The 22,643-nt window shown below is 45.8% G+C and overlaps 1 protein-coding gene across 2 annotated transcripts in view; it reads left to right on the forward strand.

The window, feature by feature from the left end:
* The window catches only part of steap2 (STEAP family member 2, metalloreductase), a 117,085-nt gene that overhangs the window by 66,613 nt on the left and 27,829 nt on the right, over nt 1–22,643 (forward strand). For both annotated transcript variants that reach the window (XM_078538417.1, XM_078538418.1), the window contains one exon: nt 10,450–10,614. In XM_078538417.1, coding sequence (XP_078394543.1) covers nt 10,450–10,614 — 165 coding nt within the window. The remainder of the gene's footprint in view (nt 1–10,449; nt 10,615–22,643) is intronic.

Consider the following 22,643-nt stretch of genomic DNA (forward strand, 5'->3'; position numbering starts at 1 on the left):
CTCTTCTGCCTAGCCTGTTCTACTCTCCCATTAGGCCCAGGAAAGCAAAGAGCAGCTTCAGTTCTCTCAGGCCTGTAAACCTGAATCTGGCCTGTGTGATCAGGTCCTTCTGGCTGCAGATGGAGATTAGAGAGACCTGGACAGAGTAGATAGGGAGAAACTGTTCCCAATCATGAAAGGATCGAAAACGAGAGGGCAGAGATTTAAGTAATTGGCAAAAGCGATATGAGAAAAAAATTTCTTTACACAGCAAGTGGTTAGGGTCTGGGATGCACTGCCTGAGAGTGTGATTCTGTGGAGACCAGGTCCCAAATCAATCTGAAAGTTTGGGGTTGGGGGTGGGGGGTGGTGGTGTGGAGGTTGGGTGGGGGAGAGGGGTTACAAAAAGTGAGGAAGCCTAACTTTAGATCTTCAGTTTTTCCTTAGGAACCCCACATACCTGCCAGTCAGCAGGGCCTGGAAGCAGGTTAACAACACAACTTTTCTGGGTGCCTCTGCACTGGGTCACCTGGCATATGCAGGGGAAAATGAGGTGGGAAACTATAGAACCACCCTCTCTCTCACTGCTTTTAATAACTCCATCTATCTGCACCTACTGCAGCCACAGGCCTACCTCAGCCCCAAGAAATTGCAGGATAGTGTTAAACGGATGGAGGACCCAACAACCTGGGTCTCAATCCTGACCTTTGCGCCTTGGGAACACTTAGTTCTCTAAGCACCAGAACCAGGAAAATCAGCTGTACAAATTACCCTAGGATCTTACATGTGCCAATGCAGTAAAATAAATAACCAAGCCAAGAAATGCAGAGAAAATGTGAAATACAGTATCCTTGGACAGTGTGTTCTCAAATAATTGACTCAGACAATTGCAAATCCAGGTGCCTTCATGTCCTTCAGTTTGGAAAGTTATGGTCTAGGCTGTATATGTTTAACCATAGAAAGTATTACAGCTGAGATCATTCATGTGCTCAACTAACATCCACATCTTGGCACTTTCCAGCAAAAGTGATTGGATAACAATCATAAATAAGAACTTGGGCTAATTCTTTTGAGCCCAATTCCAGGGGGACTGAACCCATTTGTGGTGCCTGGATTACCATCCAGCTGAAATCTGCTAACAGTACAGATGGTAATCCAGGCCCAGTTCCCCTGGAATAGGGCTCAAAAGAATTAGCCCAAGTTCTTATTTATGATTATTATCTCGTGCAGAGCAGACACAAAGCTAGAACTTCCCTTGTCCATGTAATTTTGGCCTATACCAGGCTATATATTTACTCACCAAGCCATGCAAGGGCTCTCGTATTTTAATGCAGATTTGAGCATGCTGATGTGGAATATGTAGATAATACTAACACATCTGAACCACTGGAAGAAGTCCCAACATTGTTCAATTGTTGTGGAAGGAGGTATTAAGCAGAGACTGAATATTTTACCACATTTGGAAGGTTGAGTCATCTTGGACAGCACCCCTAACGGCCTGCTCAACTTGGGAAAAGCCACGTTACAATAGAAGTTATATATTGCTTACACTTATTCCCACAAGCTAGCTGTGATTTGTCAGGCATGACATCCCAAGACTGAATCCACTGTGAGAAAGGTCAGGTGCAAGAGTGAAGCTGGAGCCAGTACTACAGTTAAGAGTCCAATGAAGAGAGCAACAGGAGCAAATAGCCATGTACTTTATCTTGTAGAATTGAGATAACTATTTCTTTCCATGAATTGACTGAACTTGTTTGCAAAATGTGGATGGCTGTAATATATTGCATCCAAAGCAGAAGGGTAAGCTCCGAATATAACTAATAGCCCTACTTAACCAGGTTGTCAACAAATGTATTTCACATAACTTTTGGGATATTTTAATCCAACAAGTTGCCACTCTGTTTGTATATTTGCACAACCTGTAGAAATATTGCATCACATGTATTCTAAATATTTGTTTATAGACAGCATCTGTCAAATATTTCATAGTGAATATCACATGGGCAGTAATTCTGCAGGGTTGAAAGGAACACCTGGCTGTTACAGAATTTGCCCAATTACAATCCTTTTCAATTAATTGTATAACATGTAGGCAATTCACTCAGACAGATTGCCGCCCATATTATGAAAGTGAAAATTTTATCCTTTTAATGTTTTGTTTTTCTACATTAAAGAAAATGTGTTAAAGAAAAGTGTAAATTTTTGCACACCTAGGTATGGTCGCCTGATATATGGGGCCAGATTCCCGAAGCGCTATGGGGGAAGGACTGGAAAGGGTGGGCCCAGAATTCCCCTTTGCCGGCCAGTGAGCTGGTTTGCTGGCACAATTCTGCCCCCGAGGAATTTTCGGAAAGGCTAAGTTGGTGGGGGCAAGGGGTGCAGCTATCTTTCCACAAGTGGCAGGGTAGACGCTAAGATGAATAAGTGGCCTATTAGAATCATAGAATGGTTACAGTGCAGAAGGAGGCCATTCACCCTGTCTTGTCCATGCCGGCTCTCTGCAAAAGCAATTTGCCTAATCCCACTCACCTAGCTTTTCCCGAGAGCCCTAAATTTTTTTTCTCTTCAGATAATTATCTAATTTCCCTTTGAAATCCACAATTGAACCTCCATCCCCCCACCACACTGTCAGGCAGTGCATTCCAGATCCTAACCACTCGCTGCATAAAAGGTTTTTCCTCATGTTGCTGTTGCTTCTTTTGCCAAATACCTTAAATCGGCATCCTCTGGTTCTCGATCCTTCTGCCAATGGTACAGCTTCTCCATATCTACTCTGTCCAGACCCTTCATGATTTTGAATACCTCCATCAAATCTCCTCTTAACCGTCTCTCCTCAAAGGAAAACAGTCCCAATTTCTCCAATCTATCTATGTAACTGAAGTTCCTCATCCCTGGAGCCATTTTTGTGAATCCTTTCTGCACCTTCTCTAAAGCCTTCACATCTTTCCTAACGTGTGGTGCTCAGAACTGGACACAATACTCTAATTGGGGCTGAACCAGTGTTTTATATAGGTTTATTATAACTTACTTGCTTTCGTTCTCTATGCCCATAGCTATAAAGCCCAGGATCCCATGTGCTCTATTAACCACTTTCTCAACCTGTCCTGCCACCTTGAATGATGTATACACGTATATGATTTGAGTTGGTCCAAGTCGAGTGGAATGCCTGAGGTGGCAGCTGTGGCTAAGGGCGGTATGTCCCGCAAGGTGTTGAAGCAGTTGCTGACTAAAGTCACCAAGAAGCAGAGGAAATCTTGCCAGTGGACCTGTTCCATTTATGTATACGGTGTTGACCCAGGTCCATCCTTCCACCAGGACCTCATCCAAGGCCATGACTGTTATGAACTCCTTCGTTGTCAACATTTTTGAGTGCATCGCCTCTGAGGCCTCACTCCTCATTCACTACAACAAGCAGTACCATCTCAGCCAGGGAGATCCAGAGTGCCCTCCGCCTCAAACTGCCAGGGGAACTGGCCAAACACACCATCTCCGAAGGCATAAAAGCAGTCACCAAATACATCAACTCCGTTTAGATCGATCATTCTAAAGATTATACACTCAGATTCCTCTGCCCCTGCTTCTCCTTAGAATTTTGCCCTTTATTTTATATTGCCTCTCCACATTCTGCATATCAGAATGAATCACTGCCACTTCTCTGCCCATTCCACAACCTATGCCCTCTTGAAGTTTATCATCCTCCTCACAGTTCACAGTACTTCCAAGTTTGTGTCATCTGCAAATGCTTTTTGGAAGCTTCTGTGCAACATGAGCATTGTACACCATGTACAACATTATGAACATTACCCTCATCAACCCTCTCTGTTACCTCATCAAAAATGTCAAGCAAGTTAGTTAAAAACAATTTGCCCTTAAAAAATCCATGGACAACATTTTCCCCCCATTGGGGGAGATTTGCGGGAGCGGGCGCAGGCGGACGGGTTCCCGATCGTCACCCCTGTTTGCACATTAGTGCGAAAGAGGGCACGGATCTCCCTAAGGCAAAGTGCTGCCTCAGGGAGATCAGCTCAGACTTGAAACTTTAAATAAAGATGAGGAAAAAATTTTGCTGCCATGTCCCCTCACGTGACATTGTCACATGAGTTGGGACATGACCATAACTTTTATTTTAACACACTCTGAAATTTTAAAATCCCTCATGAAACCTCATCCCACCCATGGATGAGGTTTCATGCTTTTTCAGAAGCCTGCCAGGGCTCCCGGCCTGCCCGCCAACCTTAAGGTTAATGGTTTCAATAGTTTTTTACTGGCCTTAATAGGCTGTTGACAGGTCGGTGGGCATGCAGCCAACTCGGCTGCGCGCCTGCCGACCTGAGAATGTAAATGATGTGGGGTGATGTCGGGACGCACGCCTGACATCGCCCCACGTAATTTTATGCGTCGGCGAGCGGGCCCTGCCCCCGCTCGCCAAACAGAAGATTCTGCCCCATGTTGTGTTCCTTAATTAATCCACATCTATCCAAACGGCTCTTAATTTTGCCCCAAACTATCATTATTAACTAAGAATCCTCTCCCATGCCAGCTCGAGTTTCCCTATCAGCAGGCAGGCCACCTGTGGCATCTGAAACATGGCCAGTGAAAGGAGGCGGCCTCCAATGGCAGACTGGGGATCAGCTCTCCAGTAAGCTTCTAAACCCCACTCCCCGCAGCTGCCATACTGCAGTGATTACAGCTGCAGGCACAGGCAGCCCTGCAAATTTTGTGTCCTCTCCAAAAGAACAGCCTGACAGCTGTGGCCTCTTTCTATTTTAGTATTTTTAACTAGTGTTTTGAAGACACCTCAAGGTACAAGAGCCTTCTCTCTCTCTTACATGCATCAGCAGCTCTCACTTCAGATGGTGGGGCTGCCAATGTGCCATTGTTGGGGGGTTTCCTATTCGCTCCCCAGCCTCGGGAGTACGTCGGCCATACTTAATTGGATGGCAAGTGTGGCATTTTGTCATTAATTGACCTGGCACTGAAAAGCCACATCAGTCTACTTCTGCTACGCTTCTCCCAACATCACCCAACATACTGCCCATAGACTCAAGATTTTGCAAACTATCTAATTAGACTTTCTGTACACAGTGGCACATTTCTGTGAGTGATACCCACAACCTTAAGTCAACCCTCCAGGAGCTCCTCCAAGTCTGCGTAGAGGTACTGTTGAAGTTTATTTTTTCTTGTGTGATCGTCAAGGTGAAAACATTTTGTCAAGGGGAATGAAATTTTTTTTATTTTAGGCACCCAGTGTAGGCATTAACCACTCCAAGTATATCACAGCCAGATGCAGGATAAAGTTCTCTGTACCCTGCACCAACAGCTCATGCTTCAACTTCATCCTTGAGACATTTGTTTTCTATTTTCCCACCACACTCATCCTATGGCCTTGTATGAGGTTGGCAACTAGTGCTGAATTAGGAAACATTTTTTTGTTGCAAGTTCATAGCTACTAGATACTAGGTTGACTCTACACAAACCTCTTTCACATTGGACTCTTAAGGCCAGCAGACAGAGGAGATGAAGCCCATGAATGGTGAAGGTCAGTGAATGCACCATCCAATGACACATTCCTCCAACTGTGCCACTAGCCTCATACACTGCTCAATTCACCTTACCCCATAACTCACCTAACAGCAATCTCCATTAAACATGATATAACATTCAAAGCCTCACCTCACCCTCATGCACTTAGCATTGTAGAGGGGGAGGGTAGTGCAGGCGCAGCTGTCCGGAGGGTGAGGTCGCACAAGAGCACTGCTGCATAGGACTCTGATGAGAAGAATCATAAAATGGTTGATAGGCATGCACAAAATTAAATGCCTACTGCATTGTCTGGCCTGCGCAAAAGCATGTTGTCACTGTTAAAGGCCATGAAAGAATCTATCACCAACGTGGCACAGGGTTTTCACAGAAGTTGGAACCCATCCTTTCCAGCGTAGAAGTGCTGGACAACCCATGAAACTCTTGTGGACCCAGTCATTCTGCATGGCCTCATGGCTTATATCTCTGCTTTCATTGTAGCACAAGCAGATGCCACTCAACATCTGAGAGCTGCAGTGGAAGCTCAGCCTGAAGTCATGAAATCTCAGCTTGTTGCCATGCAGGCCGGGACTGATGGTTCATGGCTGCAGCTACCATTGCCCAAAGGGGCTTGCAGCGTCTCACAACATTACAGCAATCTGTCCTCCAGCAGAATATTAGGATTGCTGAGGCACCACCATGAGGAGAGTGGCTTTGGCTTGTAGAGCACGAAGCTGCTGCCTGCCCACCACTGCCACTCCAAAAATGCCCTTGCTGTTGCCTTTCCACCAGCCACTCATGCAAAGGTCATTCAGTTCAAAGCTGGGCCTTCTGGGACCAGACCTTCTTGAGGTTCTCCTGCGAGGCCACCTGCAGTCTCCCTCACTGAAAGTCAGCTGCCTTCTACAGCCATGCTGCAGCCACTGGGTTAGTGCTGCATAGGAGTCCTAGGACCGACAAAGGCACCCACAAGACAGGTACAAAGAAAATGTACAAGGATGTTTAGTTGATTTATGTATGGAATATTGGATAGCTTGTTTAGTTATGTTGGCTTGTAACAGTAGCAACACGGATATGAATTGGCTGACTGACAGGGCACAGTGGTTAGTGGTTAATGGATTTTTTTCATGCTAGAGGAAGGTTTGTAGTGAGTTCCTCAGGGGTCAGGGTTGGGATCCTTACTTTTCTTGATATATATTAATGACCACAATTTTGGTGTACAGGGCACAATTTCAAAGTTTGCGGATGATACAAAACTTAGAAGCATTATGAATTGAGAGGAGGACAGTGTAGAACTTCAAAGGGACATACACAAGTTGGTGGAATGGGCAGACATGTGGCAGGTGAAGTTCAAACCAGAGTAATGTGATTCATTTTGGTAGGAAGAATATGAAGAGACATTATAAAATAAAAGGTACAACTCTAAAGGGGATGCAGGAGCAGAAGGACCTGGGTGTATATGCGCATACATCATTGAAGGTGGCAGGACAGGTTGAGAGAGCAGTCAATAAAGCATATAGTATCCTGGGCTTTATTAATAGGGGGATAGAGTACAAGAACAATTAGGTTATACTGAATTTGTATAAGTCACTAGGTCAGCCTCAGCTAGAGTATTGCGTCCAGTTCTGGGTGCCACACTTTAGGAAGGATGTGAAGGCATTAGAGAGTGTGCAGAAAAAAATCACGAGAATGGTTCCAGGGATGAGGAACTACAATTATGAACATAGATTGGAGAAGTTGGAACTGTTCTCCTTATAGAAGAGATGGCTGAGAGAAGACTTGATAGAGGTATTCAAAATCATGAGGGGTCTGGACAGAGTAGATAGGGAGAAACTGTTCCCGCTCATGAAAGGATTGAGAATGAGAGGACACAGATTTAAAGTAATTACTAAAAGAAGCAAAAATGAATTGAGGGGAAACTTCTTTAATGCAGCGAGTGGTTGAGGTTTGGAATGCACTGGCTGAGAGTGTGATGGAGGCAGGTTCAATAGAAGCATTTAAAAGGGAATTAGACTGTTATCTGAAAAGGAAGAATGTGCAGGGTTACTGGGAGAAGGTGCAGGAATGACACCAGGTGAATTGCTCATTCGGAGAGCCAGTGCAGACATGATGGGCCAGATGGACACCTTCTGTGCTGTGACAATTCTGAGATTCTGGAATGGTTGTTTTGTCATGGCGTCTATTTCTGATTGTGGTCAGATGACACTGTGATGTAACAGGCAAAATAAAACATGGGACTGTTGTTGAATAGGGAATTAGAATTGCATTCACTGAAATCCCAGTCAGCTGAGACCAGCTAGAAAGTGGCTGTGTTGGTCACCATTTCCTACTCTCCCTCCCTTCACCTCTTTCTCCCTCCTTCTTTTCCTCTTCTTCCCTCCTCCTCCTCTTCCTCATACCTCCTCTTCCACCTCCTCCTTATCCAGAGTGATGAACCAGGTGGTCAGCACATAGTGTGCAGTAGCCATCCTCTGGTTTGACTCAAATACTGATGGCACTGCAGGCCAGCGCATAATGAGGGCATCATGACTTCTGCCGGACTGGGCATTCAGTTGCATCATGTGCTGAGCATGGCTGCACAACAACTACACATTCAGGGATTGGAATCCTTAGTGATTGAGATACATCTCTGCATCTCAATGCTGTTATGATCCACATAGAGACTGGGAACTTGGAAAAAAAAAATTGAACTTCCAGTTGATAGCTGAAGAATGATGCAGCAAGTTTTCACATTTTAAGACCTTCACTGTAAAAACACTATTGACTAAACTCTACTTTTTAAGTAACTTATACTTTAAACTACAGAACAGAGCTTTCCGCTTTCACTTTTAACACAACCAAAAAACCCACTTCACAGGTATATTTTATACTGTCCCTTAAGTAGTCATTTGATTTTTCCCAGACAAGACACAGTCCAAACTGATTCTTTGCTCCCAAGGGTTTACATGCATTTCTTTCCTTTCTCAGCCTGGTAACTTTTAACCCCAGAATTGTCTTTCTCGGTGAGGGTTTTTTCTGTCAATTTTCCCTCTAGCGCAAACTAGGCGAATCTTCTAGCCTTGTTTCAAACCCTCATGAATTTGGCTTTTTCAATCCAAGCATGAGCTCCCATCCACATTCCTGCATAGTGAACTCTCTCCTGGATCCTGGCAGACTTCTGCTTCTGCCTGTGTCTGTGAGTTTCAGAGATATCTTAGAAACATTTCCCCCCTCAAAGCCCATCTCCATGGCAACATGAATTGCATGGGCCTTGCATCCAAGTAGAATTGCTGATTAGCTATCCTTGAGACTACAACTCTCTTTTATCTTGGAAGTGAATGGACAGTTTAAAGCATAACTGTTTACAACCCCAGCATTCTCAACACCTTCCTGGGACTTCAGAGACCAGCAGTCTAACCACTGTAAACACAGATGCTGCTGCCAGTGTCTCCGAGTGTGAATGCCTTACACATTCTTTTCAGCAAACAATCCAGACCTCCCTTTTGTCTGTGACTGGTTCTGAAGCCTGCCTAACAACAGGCCTGGTTGATGTGGCTGCTACATGTGCACAATCAATGACGTTTAGCACCTTGGGCAAACCCACTATCCAGGCAAAGCCACATGCACACTGCACATGCTCTCAATCTGGCCAGAGAGTATGCAATGTATTCCTCTTTTGGTCTACAGATCATCAGTGACCTCCCTTATACAGCATTGGACAGAGAACTGTGGGATGTTAGAAATGTTGTCTATTACAGCCCAGAAGCATCCCGACACAAAGAAATTAGTAACTTGCGTCACCTTCACAGCAAGTGGCAGATTTTAACGAACATGCTGTTCGTAAAATGGAGGCATTGCACCCGCTTCTCTTTGCTGAGGTTGAGGTAAAAGAATTGCTCCCTGAAGACGCTGGGTAGATATGGTCTCTTGCTGAGAGCCCTTTATCCCCCTCCTCCTTCCTCTTCAAGCAACTTGGCCTGCCTCTGCTCAATCTTGCCGCTATGCTGCAGACCATGGCAACTCGAGAACCCATAACTGAGAGCAAGTGGTCTGAGCGGAACACTGAAGTGAGAAGTAGGGCCTTCAACACATGCAATGCAATGATTTGTAGACTTCATCAACTTTAATTAGCAGTAGAGAACTCACAGCACTTCTATAAACTAAGCAGCAGCTAAAAGACATCAACCAACAACCCATCTGAAAGTAATTGATGATCCCTTTAAATAGGTTGGGGGATGGGGGGGGGCGTAGTGGGGTTGGGGGGAGTGCTGCTGCTGAATGCCTGTTCAGTTGTGCATTTTTAAGAGGCGGTAGCTAGAATGTTGAGGTTGAAAATGGCACCGCTGACGTTAACTCAGCATTACGTGCTGACTGATGTCACTACCTGCCAACTGTGCATGTTTCCAGCAAACAGTCCCAATGCCCACGCTAAAAAGCCGCACCAAAAGTGCAGTGCGGTCGCCATTTTGTATACAAAAGACCATCCTTGGTGCCAAAAATATGGGCACTGCGAAGCTAAATTTCATGACCCATATTACCAGACACCTTTTTTGTCTAGACTACAGTTAGTAACAATTAAATGCCTATTACTTCAAATCAAATGTTTTATCTTCCGAAGAAGACCTGCACTTATCACATTTTTCAGAAATATCTCATGTATTAACTTCCTTTAAAGTGCAGTAAAGTAGGAAGACACAGTGACCCAGATGCTATGTATCTGTTTCCCTGTTGAACTGAACTGAACTGAAGTATACTCCTACTGTGTCATGCGCAATATTTTGTTTGTATAAAAGATTCTAACTTCTGATCTTAGCGTTGATTTAATTCTTAATTGTCTGATGTTCACTGTTGAAACGAACTTATGATTTTTGTCTCATAAGTTTTATGAATTTCCAAACTACGTTTAAGGTGGGTGGCTTGAATACAAGTGTTTGAATTGGATATAATGCATTTATTGTGGTCCTTTCATAGGTTCACATCAACATTGAAAATTCCTGGAATGAGGAGGAGGTGTGGAGAATGGAAATGTATATCTCCTTTGGAATTATGAGTCTGGGTCTGCTCTCATTGCTAGCAGTTACATCAATCCCTTCAGTCAGCAGTTCTCTGAATTGGAGAGAGTTCAGCTTTATTCATGTATGTTTCTCTTTCATTTCTTAATGATTTGTAACAATTTGTATTAAAGAAGAATGTGACAACAGGCAAATTACTTTAGTGATTATTTAGGGAGACCTAGATCAATCTAATTTGAATGAGGAAGTACCAAGTAGTTTAGAGTCAGAGTTGGTAGATGAAATGCATGATTGTTTCTTGAGCCGGTGTGTTAAGGAAGTCATGAGAAAGGCAATGTTTGTATTGATTTGGTATTCATAACTGAGACAGACATGTGATGAAGAAGTAATAACACTTCTGAGGGACCATGGCTTCAGTGTGATCAGGTTTCAAATGAACTGGGAGTCAGAAATGTCTAGGACCAAGTTCTAAGTCCATAATTTTAAAGGGGCTAAATTCGGTGGAATTGAGAGGGAAACTAAAGTTTCAAAAAAAAACCATTGGGGCTGATTGAGCAACAGCGTTTCAGTACAAAACAAGTGAATACCTTTAAAGATGTAGGGGGGAAATTTGTTCATCTAGTGCTGCTATGCAGATTTATGTCAATTCCCTGGGATCAGGCAGTACCATGGGCTGCTCCCCTGTGTAACTTGCATGGCATTCATTATTGATATAATTGAAGAATGCCAGGCAGGTAGTGGCCCACAGTACTGCCTGTTCCCAGGGAATTGACGTAAGTCTGCATGTGAATGAATTTCTTCCCATAATGCTGAGCATGGAGGACAAATACACATGTAAACCAACAAGCTCAACTAAGCAAATATGAATTAGCAAAAAATGTTAAAAAGAGATGGAGGGCAGGATTGTTAGTTCGGCGCGGGGATGCAATCTGTCGGCCCGGGAGCAGCCGGGGTATGGACCGCAATTGGCCCCCGACCGCAATGTCATGCTGGCTGGCTAATTAACAGCCAGCCAGCGTGAAGCACGCGTTGAAATGCTCAGCGTTGCTGGGGGTGGGGACAGGAGGAGGGCGGGCGCTGGCATGAGCGTGGGATGAAAGCTCCCTGAAGGCAGAGAGCTGCCTCATGGAGCTGAAGACTTCAAAAGTATTAAACAAAGATTTTAAAATCAGAACAAAAATGTCCAAGTATCACGAACAGTCACCTGAACATACACATTATAACAATTCTGTCTATAGATTTTTATTTTTTTCTTATTTAATAATGGAAACCTCATCCCAGCCTTAGATGAGGTTTCATGAAAAATGTAAAGACCACCTGGCCAATTCGCCCGTCCACCAACTGTAAGATTGAACGGACCATGAAAAATCAGAAACAATTACAACTTTAATGGACTTAATTGTCCTCTTAATTGTCGGCGGGAGCAGTTCCGACTTTTGCCCGCGCCCACTGACTGAAATATTGCGTGAGCGCAGGATGATGTCGGGACAGTCGCTCGAGCAGGTCAGGCGTGCGCCCACACGCTGACCTGAAAATTCTACTCGTAGAGTGTCTGTACAAATTCTATAGGAAGAAAGAAGGGGTGCACTGGGACTGTGACAAGAAAATGCAGAAATATATTTTAAAAAACAATTGGAGAGACATGTAAAAGGCAGCAAGCGAGGCTAAAGAACATTTTCAGGATAAGAGGGCAGGCAGGAAGACTTCCTGCTACTCAGATCAGTCGAAGCAGATAATATTGCTATGTTTGAGGAAGGCTTGAGGCATACATGAGGGAGAAGGGCAGAGAGGGATACGTGATAGGGTGGAGAGAAGCAGTTAAAGTGGGAGGAAGCTCATCGGGGTTTTAAATACCAACACATAGTTGCGGTGAAAGGCCAATTTCTGTGCTGTAGATTCTATGTATAGAAGTGGTGAAAACTTTAAGCAACACAAACTGAATTGAAACTAAGAATGAACACAAATGAGAAGTATTCTAAGGCCCGAATTTCACATTTGGCGTGCGCGCCAAGGCGGCAGGCCCGGAAGCAGACGTATAATCCACCCCCGGGTGAGATTGCATTTCCAACGCGATTTCACACTGGATGGCCAATTAAGGGTCCCATGGTGACCCAGTGGGGGATTTAAAAGCAGCAGAGGCAGCTCCCTGAAGGCTGCCAGGGGAGACTTTGTAGCTTTGGAGTTGTTTGACGAAACATTTTTTTTGAGCTGCAATGGCATCTGCACCTGCTGGGCACACCAGGAGGGAGGGCAAGTCCTGTGGGCACAGGCCCCTCCCCCCGCAACCATGGTTCTTGGTTGAGTGCCAGGGAACCCTCATGGAGGAGGTCAGTGCCAGGTGACACATCCTCATCCCCACAGATGGCAAGAGGAGGCAACTGTACCTGATCAAGAAAGAAGGAGCAGAGGTGGCAGCCCAGCTCAGCGGCCGTGATGCTGTGCGGCGCACGTGGGTGCAGTGCTGCAAAAGCTTCAATGATCTGCTGCGCTCGGCAAAGGTAAGTACCAAGATGGCATGGATCTGTGTGGAGAAGTGTTAACATCTGGCCATCCCCCGTGGTGCTCAGGGGTGTAAGAGCCTGAGTGCCAACTGTCAATGACATCGGCACCGGCCAAGGCGGTGAGCTCTGGCTGCTTGGCCTGATTGCTTTGCAGGTTGAGGGTCACGACTCAGATGTGCCCTGCAAGGTGTCCCTCAGCTGGGGTTGGCCAGGCAGCAATGGCACTGCAGGTAGAGAATGGACTAATCAATGCCCCTCCGTCCTTTTAAGAGAAGAGAAACTATAACAACATCGAGAGGTCAAGGATGGGAGGAGGCCCCCCAAACCTGCTCATATTGATGAGGTATGAGGTGGATGCCTCAGAGATGGAGTGCCGGCGCCCAGCTCGGCTCACCGGTCGTGGAGAGGCAGGGGTCTCTGATGAAGGTAAGAGTGCAGTGCACAGATGCAAGAGTGTCGGAGTGTGTAAACATTGTTGTCTTTTTCAGCTGTAATGAAAACCTCAAACCTTCAGTCCCCATTGTTCATTGAAAGACAATGGCACCATGATGCAGATCTCCATTGTCTCACTAGCCCGCCTAGCATGCACAGTGACAGTGAGATGACTAATACTAATGACATATCGCTTTTCTCTGCTAGAATCACCATCCAGCCAAAGAGTGCAAGACCCCAATGAGCCACCCTTGACACCAGAGGACCTGTGGCCGCCAGATGCACCTGCATCACACCCCCTCTCTGCACCAGGCACCATTGCATACACCAGCACCTCAGTGGTCATTAGATCATTGGCTACAGTGTTGGTGCACAGTTTTGAGGGCATGGCACACTCGCATGAGGAGCAAGCGGAGGCAGAGAGTGCCCAGGGCACCAACAATCGGAGGACAGCTGGAGACCAGGACCATGCTGAGTCTGAGGCAGATGATGAGCCTCTTGAGTTGTCCATTAGGCGGCAGATGCTGGATGTCCAGTGGGTTGCGCGGGAGGATCTGGCAGAGATTCCTGAGGGTTTGCATGGTCTATGCCATGGAGGAGTCCATGTGGAGCATGAGTACTGCGTTGACCCTGAGCACCGAGCACACTGCCGCCTCCTTTGAGAGAGTGATGATTCTCATGTAGAGGCAGCTCCAGGAACAGAATCAGGGGTTCCTAGGGTTGCACATGGACCTGAAAGCCCTCACACAGGCAATGACCTCAGGAGCCCTCTGCCAGTGTGAGAGATGGATGAGGCATCTAGTATCTCTGCTAGGTTCCCATCCATCAGTGGCTAGCAGGAAAGTCCAGACCAACCTCATGTTGGCGCATGAGCTGCCTGCCACCTCTGTGGGCTCCTCTTGGGGTGCTCTGGATGATGGCAGCAGCTCCTCCACCCATCCAGTTGAGCTGGCACCTGTGAGTGGCAGAGGATGTATGCATCATGGGAGCTACCAGGGTACCTTGCACAGTCTTGCAGAATCTTGTGGTCATAAACTGTCTGGATGTTCATGGAGTGGAATCCCTTCCTGTTGACAAAGGCACCCGGCTCACCCGCTGGCGCCTTGATGACCACATGTGCAGTCGATGGCACCCTGGATGTTGGGGAGCCCAACAATTGCAGCAAAGCCTCTGGCTCGCTCTGCCTGGCTGGCCTCGTCCCTCTGGAAATGAATAAATGTCAGTACCCGCCTGAACAGAGCGTCAGTCACCAGCTTGACGCAACTGTGGACAGATGATTGGGACACTCCACAAAGACCCCCCACTGACCCCTGTAAAGAGCTAGAGGCATAGAAGTTGAGGGCCACTGTGACCTTCAGAGCCACTGGCATGGGGTGTCCACCCACACAGTCGAAGGTGATCTTAGGCCCAATCATCTGACAAATGGAGGTCACAGTCTCCCTGGAGAGGCGGAGCCTCCTTTGGCATTGTATCTCTGACATGTTATGGTAGCTGCACCACTGCCAGTACACTTTGGCATCAGGATAATGGCGCCTTCTGCAGCCCCTTCAGCCTTGGACTCCCTACCGGCCCTGCGCCCCCCCGTGCCTCTCCTCCCACAGGTCGCTCCCTTGGATGCAGCCTATGGTCACCTGACCTCCTCTCCCTTCTGCCCCTCTCTTCCTCCTCAGAGGAGGTGCCACCAGTGGAGTAGACAACTCCCATTACCAGATAAACAGAAGGCTGTCTGGTAACCGGAAGGGTCCACATGGTATAAATCTTCCAGGGGCCTTGGAGACCCCAGTGAGTCCTGGAATGAAGGTTAGCAATGCAAAGACTGAAGCTCAAAACAGAGATAAAGCTGTCAAGTTTCACTACACAACCAACAGCAAACTATCTCCTAAACATCTCACTACTCACAATGGCAATGCTCCAGACCCTGTTTATTCCGCCCTTGGATGACAATTCATTAAAAACAGGCTGCCCGCCTGTCCGTTTTGCCCATGTGACGAGCGTAAAATCGCACGGGCAATCTAAAATCATGGGCAATAGGTTTTTTAATGGCCTTAATCGGCCCTTTAATTGCTAATTGGCGCGGCTCCAACTCCCACGTGTGCTCGTCAACCTCAATATTGCTCGCATGCACGATGACATCAGGACGCATGCCCGACGTCGCTTCGCACAATGTCACATGCGTTCGGGCTGAGCGCCCGCCCGCCCAACCAATGTAAAATTCTGGCCCAAATGTATATTTGCTCCAAGTATTCACAAGAGAAGTGGTGAGCAAGCATTACTTTCCAAACTTTTCAAGGAAAACTCATCCTAGATAAAATCAATCACTTCATTATAAAAGGAGTTGAAGTCCTCAACAGGTTAAATGGGCTGATGAGAAATGAACCTGCAGTGCAGAGAAGGAGGCTGATCCGCAGTGTCAGGGAACTAAGTTATGAACTAAAGACTGAAGAAACTTGGGCTTTTCAACAATTAAAAAATGCATCTGAGAAGTGCTCTTACAGGGGTTTAGAAGATTGTTAGAGAAATAGAAAAAGTTAACATGGACATTATTTTAAATTAAGTTGCAGGAGTAGATTTAAATAGATTCAAACTTCTAGAAGATAACTTTAGGACTGAAATCACAAAGAATGATCAATGTAAAAATATAGTGGAGGCAAAAACCTTGGAATCATTTAAGAATGGATGTTAGGCTTTTTGGCTGGATGAACAAAGATGAGCGAAATGACCTTCTTCATTCACTTGGCATTCAGAATTAGAGCTATTGAACTGCTGGGGGAATTTTGTACACACTGAGCGGAATCTTGTGGAGGTGTTGAGGGTCTCAGCCGCTGGCGGGAGAGCCAACGAGAGCCCCACATTGTCTCTTTTTGAGAAGTCCTGCTGCATCATGTGCCGCTCAGCCACTTGACAGGTCAGCATTAATTGCCCACTTAAGGGCCTCAAGTGGCAGCAGGGTGGGAAGGCCATCCACAGGTCTGCGCTCCGGACTAAATTGGAATGGCGGCAGGAAGGTGGGGGTCTCCACCTGCCACCCTCCCACTCGATTAAATGCCCTCTGCCACCAAACACATCACGGGGGGAGCGGGGGATCGGGTGCACAAGATCTGATCCACTGTATCCTAATGTGCACTTCAAATTCAAGCCTTCAGAGAAGGCATTACTGGCCACTTATTGTACATTTTTAATTGAAACAATTTAAAGTGTTTGTCAAATCATTTTTATTTCGATAAAGATCCATTCGCCATATCCCCACAATACAGTTCCTGAGCAAAAGACTATAGCCTTTTAATGTAAGTAGAAGGAGGAAAAAATTAACTTGCTCATATATTTTTTTCTTTTTTTTAATGAACGAACTGTTCGATCTAGGCATTATATGACTGCTGAATTTTCCCCTAAACCGAGCACTTGGTTTTTATACGTGCTGGTTGGACAATAAAATGGGGCTGTAATCGCCATACTTGGACTGATACAGCATATCGGGCACTGGAGACTCATATTATCAAACCAAACGCCTGAGGCCTGATTTACACAGCACATGATTATGCGATTGGGGAATGCTTTGTTCACAAGGCTCATTAAAGACCAAATTGAATTTAGTTGAGCAGTGCTGCTCATACTGCGGCATGGATGCCTTAAATACACCCAATTGGCTGAATATCTGTATAAAATGGGTGCTGCAAAGGAAGCCTGTTCTGTTCTATCAGATCTTTGGTGGCTTTCTTAGCAACTTACTGTGCACTTCTTTGGTCATGGTCTTATTGGACAGATTAAATTAGGGAATTTTTTTGAAATCTTTTATAACTGTTCTGTATCTTTTGTCCATGACTATATACATGAGTTCCATTGCATGACAGATGGGTACAGACACTCAACTTAAACATATCCTAATGCTGCCACTTGTGTATATAGATGCAGGTTCTCAAGCTTTACCTGTCGGAAGGTACCTACAGTTCACATTTGTCCAAACCAATTATTTCAGCTATTTACCTGTGGAAAGGATAGGAACAAGCAAAGCACTTCAGTTCTGCCTTGTCAATTTGAAAACAAGGATGAGAATTTTAAAATCAAGACTTCACCAGGAGTCAGTATAGGTCAGTGAGCATAGGGGTGATAGGAGAACAGGACTTGCAAGTTGAGACACAGACAGCAGAATTTGGATGACCTCAAGGTTACAGAGTAGAATGTGGGAGACTAGCCAGTGTGTTAGAGTAGTTAAGCCTAGAGGTAACAAAGGCATGAATGAAGGTTTCAGCAGCAGATGAGCTGAGATAGGGGCAAAGTCAGGCGATATTACTGAGATGGAAATAGGTGGTCTTAGTGATGGCATGGATGTGAACTCAGAAGTGCATCTAGGGGTCAAAAACCAAGATTGCAAATTGTGCGCTTAATCCCAGACTGTTGCCCTGGAGATGGATGGAATCAGTAGCTAGGGAACAGAGTTTGGAGCTAGGGCCGAAAACAAAGGCCCAGATTTTCACTACAATAAAGAGCCTCTCCATCGTGGTGAAAATGGTGGAAGAGCCTGGAAATCCTAAGTCCTGCCCCAGAACATGGCATTTCATATTTTTACGGAGTCGAGCCAGGGTTCACGCACGTGCGGTTTATGGAGGCAGCTGGCCATTTAAATCATCAGCTGCTTCCACTAAAGTGGGATTTTGTTAGTCCAAGAGTGTGAAACCCAGAGTGTGAAGATTACACAAGCTAAGAGCTGGTCTGAACTTGGTGGATTCATTTGGAAAGCCTGGGTACCTCTTTGGAGAGGTAAAGTATCCCTTTGGATAAGGTCTTGAGACATCTTTGGGAGAGGTAAAGCACCTTTTTGGATTGTTAAAAGTAAACATCGTTGTGCATAAAAGGTGCATTAACTCATTGGAACTGTCAAAGAATTGTTAAAGGATGCCAGGTGGGTTGCTATGGATGGTGTAAGGGCAAAGGGTGGGTGAGTGGGGGCATTGGATACCATGAGTTGGCACTAAATTGGCAGAGGGCCTATAAAGGGCCATGGGGATGTGGGGGGCATGGAGGTTGGTAGAGGAACTTGGGTTAGCATACAGGGTATGAGGGGTAGGTGGAGGACATGAGTTGGCATGGATGGGGCATGGGGAGTGTGTGCTGGGGTGAGCGGCGAAGGCTAGAGGGCTGTTTTTTGTTTCAATCATTCTTTAATTTAATTCAACAAAGTGCCAGAGCACAGAGGCAGGTCTACCTCAGCGTGCCTCTGCACCCGACAGCCTCCACACCTGTTCCAGGGGCAGTGGTCCTGACTTCTAATCCCCGGAACAAAAATCCGATCTGCGGATGGCCATTTTTAAAGGTCGAGATCATGGGGCCAGGAATTATCCCGTCTCTGCACACCCGACACAGGAGCAAAAATCTAGGCAAATGTCCTCAGTCTTCCCAATATTTAATTGGAGAAAATTTCTGCTCAACCAGTACTTGATGTTGGATAAGCCATCCGATAATTTAGCAACAGTGAAAGAGTCAGGGGAGGTAAAGCAGGGTGGAGTCAGTGTAAATGTGGAAACTAATGCTGAGCCATTAGATGATGTCACAGAGGGGCAGCAAAATAAGAATGGAACCAGGTGAGAGCAGTCCCAGCCAGATGAACAATAGTGGAGAGGTGTTAGAGGAGGATGGTGTGGTCAATGTGTCCAAGGCTGCAGACAGGTCCAGAAGAATGAGGAAGGATAGTTACCTTTGTCACAGTCACATAGAATGTCATTTGTGACTTTGATAAGGGCTGTTTTGGTACTGTGGTAGGGATGGAAACCTGATTGGAGGAATTCAAGCATGGAGTTCTGGAAAAGGTGGAGCAGATTTGGGAGGTGATAACACACTCAAGTACTTTAGAGAGGAAAGGAGGTTTGGAGGTTGGATGGTAGTTTGCAAGGACCATGGGGTCAAGGGTTGATTTTTTTTTTGAGAGCGGTGGTGATGGAGGATTTGGAGAGAGGAACAACAACTGAAGAGAGAGAACCGTCTACAATATTTTGAGCCCTTCAAAATGCTGGCACAAGAAATTTTGCCTCCATGTTTTTCCTGCACACTTTGTGCATCATGTGCCCATGTTCTAGAAGCCTCATTAAAATACAAATGAACCAACAATAGAATGGGGTTAGTTCCCCCGCTATCCTATACACGGCACCTGGTGTATAGCGGTCTTATTAAAACAAGCCCTTTATCTTCTTTACCTGCAGCATCATGTAGGACATGGTTTCATTTTAAGTGGAGGTGGTGGCGTAGTGATAATGTCACTGGACTATTAATGTAGAGGCCCAGGCTAATGCTCTGAAGATATGGGTTCAAATCCCACCATGGCAGCTGGTTACCACCTATGATCCCTCACCCCCACCTCAGCTGATGAATCAGTGCTCCTCCATGTTGAACACCAATTGGAAGAAGCACTGAGGGTGGCAAGGGCTCTACTCTGGGTGGGGAACTTCAATGTCCATCACCAAGAGTGGCTCAATAATACCAATACTGACTGAGCCCTTAAGGACATAGCTGCTAGACTGGGTCTGGGGCAGGTGGTGAGGGAACCAACAAGAGAGAAAAACTTACTTGACTTCACCCTCACCAATCTACCTGTCGCTGATACATCTGTCCATGACAGTATTGGTATTTGCAGGAGTGACCACCGCATGGTCCTTTTGGAGGCGAAATTCCATCAGCACATTGAGGATACCCTCCATCATGTTGTGTGGCACCACCACCAGCCTAAATGGGATGGATTCAGAACAGATCAGGCACCTCAAACGTGGGCCTCCATGAGGCACTGTAGACCATCAGCAGAAGTAGAATTGTACTCAATCACAATATGTAACCTCATGGCCTGGCAAATACCCCGCTCTACCATTACAATCAAGCTGGGGGTCAACCCTGGTTCAATGAAGAATGCAGGAGGGCATGCCAGAAGCAGCATCTGGCATACCTGAATGTGAGGTGTCAACCTGGTGAGGCTAAAACGCAGGACTACTTGCATGCCAAACAGTGCAAGTAGCATGCGATGGACAGAGCTGGGAGTTCCCACTACCAATGGATCAGATCTTAGCTCTGCAGACACTGACACACTATGTGAATCATAGTGAACAATTAAACAACTCACTGGAGGAGGAGGCTACACAAGTATCTCCACCCTCAATGATGGGGGAGCCCAGCATGTCAGTGAAAAAGACAAGGTTGAAGCATTTGAAACCATCCTCAGCCAGAAGTGTTGAGTTATGACCCATCTCGGCCACCTCCTGGGGTCCCCAGCATCACAGATTCCACTCTTCAGCCAGTTCAGTTCAGTCCATCTGACATCAAGATATGGCTGAAGGCACTGGATGTTGCAAAGGCTCCGGGCCCTGAAAACATTCTGGCAATAGTACTGAAGACTTTTGCTCCAGAACGAGCTGCTCCCCTAGTCAAGCTGTTGCAGTACACTTATAACACCAGCATCTTCCCAGCAATGTGGGAAATTCTCCAGGTATATCCAATCAACAAAGGCAGGACAAATCCAGCCTGGCCAATTACCCCCCATCAGCCTACTCTACATCATAAGAAAGTGATAGAAGGGGTCATTGACAGTTCTATCAAGCAGCACTTGTCCAGAAATAACCTGTTCACTGGCGCTCAATTTGTGGTCCGCCAGGGCCATTCAGCTCCTGATGTCATTACAGCCTTGGTCCAAACATGGACAAAAGAGCTGAACACCAGAGATGATGTGAGAGTGACTGCCTAGGTCTCAAGGTAGCATTTAACTGAGTCTGGCATAGAAAAGCCTGAGCAAAACTGAAGTCAATGGGAATCAGGGAAACTCTTCACTGGTGGAGTCATACCTAGCACAAAGAAAGATGATTGTGGTTGTTCGAGGTCAAATATCTCAGTCCCAGGACATTGCTGAAGGAGTTCCTCAGGGTCCTAGAACCAACCATCTTCAGCTGCTTCATCAATGACTTTCCCTCCATCATAAGGTCAGAAGTGGGGATGTTCGCTGATGATTGCACCATGTTCAGCACCATTCATAACTCCTCAGATACTGAAATATCCAGGCTCGGGCTGACAAGTGGCAAGTAACATTTGAGTCACACAAGTGCCAGGCAATGGCCATCTCCAACAAGAGAGAATCTAACCATCGCCCTTTGACATTCAATGGCATTACCATCGCTGAATCCCCCACCATCAACATCCCGGGGGGTTACCATTGACTAGAAACTCAACTTGACCAGCCATATAAATACTGTGGGTACAAGAGCGGGTCAGAGGCTAGGAATCTTGCAGTGAGTAGTTCACCTGCTGACTCCCCAAAGCCTGTCCATCATCTACAAGGCACAAGTCAGGAGTGTGATGGAATATTCTCCACTTGCCTGGATGAGTGCAGCACCAACAACACTCAAGAAGCTCGACATCATCCAGGACAAAGCAGTCTGCTTGATTGGCACAGTATCTACAAACATTCACTCCCTCCAGCACCAACACACAGTGACATCAGTTTGTACTATCTACAAGATGCACTAGAACAACTCACCAAGGCTACTTCTCACCTAGGACAAGATACCTTGCATGGGAACACCACCACTTGCAAGTTCCCTCCAAACCACTCACCATCCTAACTTGGAAATGTATCGCCGTTGCTTCACTATCACTGGAACCCCCTTCCTAACAGCACTTTGGGTGTACCTACATCATATGGACTGCAGCAGTTCAAGAAGATGGCTCATCACCAGCTTCTCAATGGTAATTAGGGATGGGCAATAAATGCTGGCCTAGCCAGCGGCCCACATTGCATTAAAGAATAAAATAGAACAAAATTACAACATAGTGCTTATTTATTGTTCTAGTCTTAGAATTGATCAAAATTCTTTACAGTGTGAAGTTCTGCATTGACACATCCCTCTAATTGCTTATAAGGATCAGGCCTTGCTGGAATACTCCACAGTAATAAATGAAAAAAATGTTCCTTTGTACACAAATGCATAGAAACAGGGAACATTGATGAGATAAATTACAGAATATTTGGCATTCACTGGTCCAGATTCTGAAGACAGCTGCCTAAATTAAATCAGGGGGCTGATTTTCTGTCGCCCTAATCAGCACTACTTCCCAAGACCAATCCCAAAGGATTCAGAAAGTTAAAACTAAATTGTTATAAAATGCACCAATGAAATTGGTATGAGGATATTAACTCATTTACATTAATTGTTCCTTTTTTTCCCTCAACAAATCACGTGTAGTAAGGCTTACT

Source organism: Cetorhinus maximus, chromosome 3 (genome assembly GCF_964194155.1).
Source record: "Cetorhinus maximus chromosome 3, sCetMax3.hap1.1, whole genome shotgun sequence".
Classification (NCBI taxonomy): domain Eukaryota; kingdom Metazoa; phylum Chordata; class Chondrichthyes; order Lamniformes; family Cetorhinidae; genus Cetorhinus; species Cetorhinus maximus.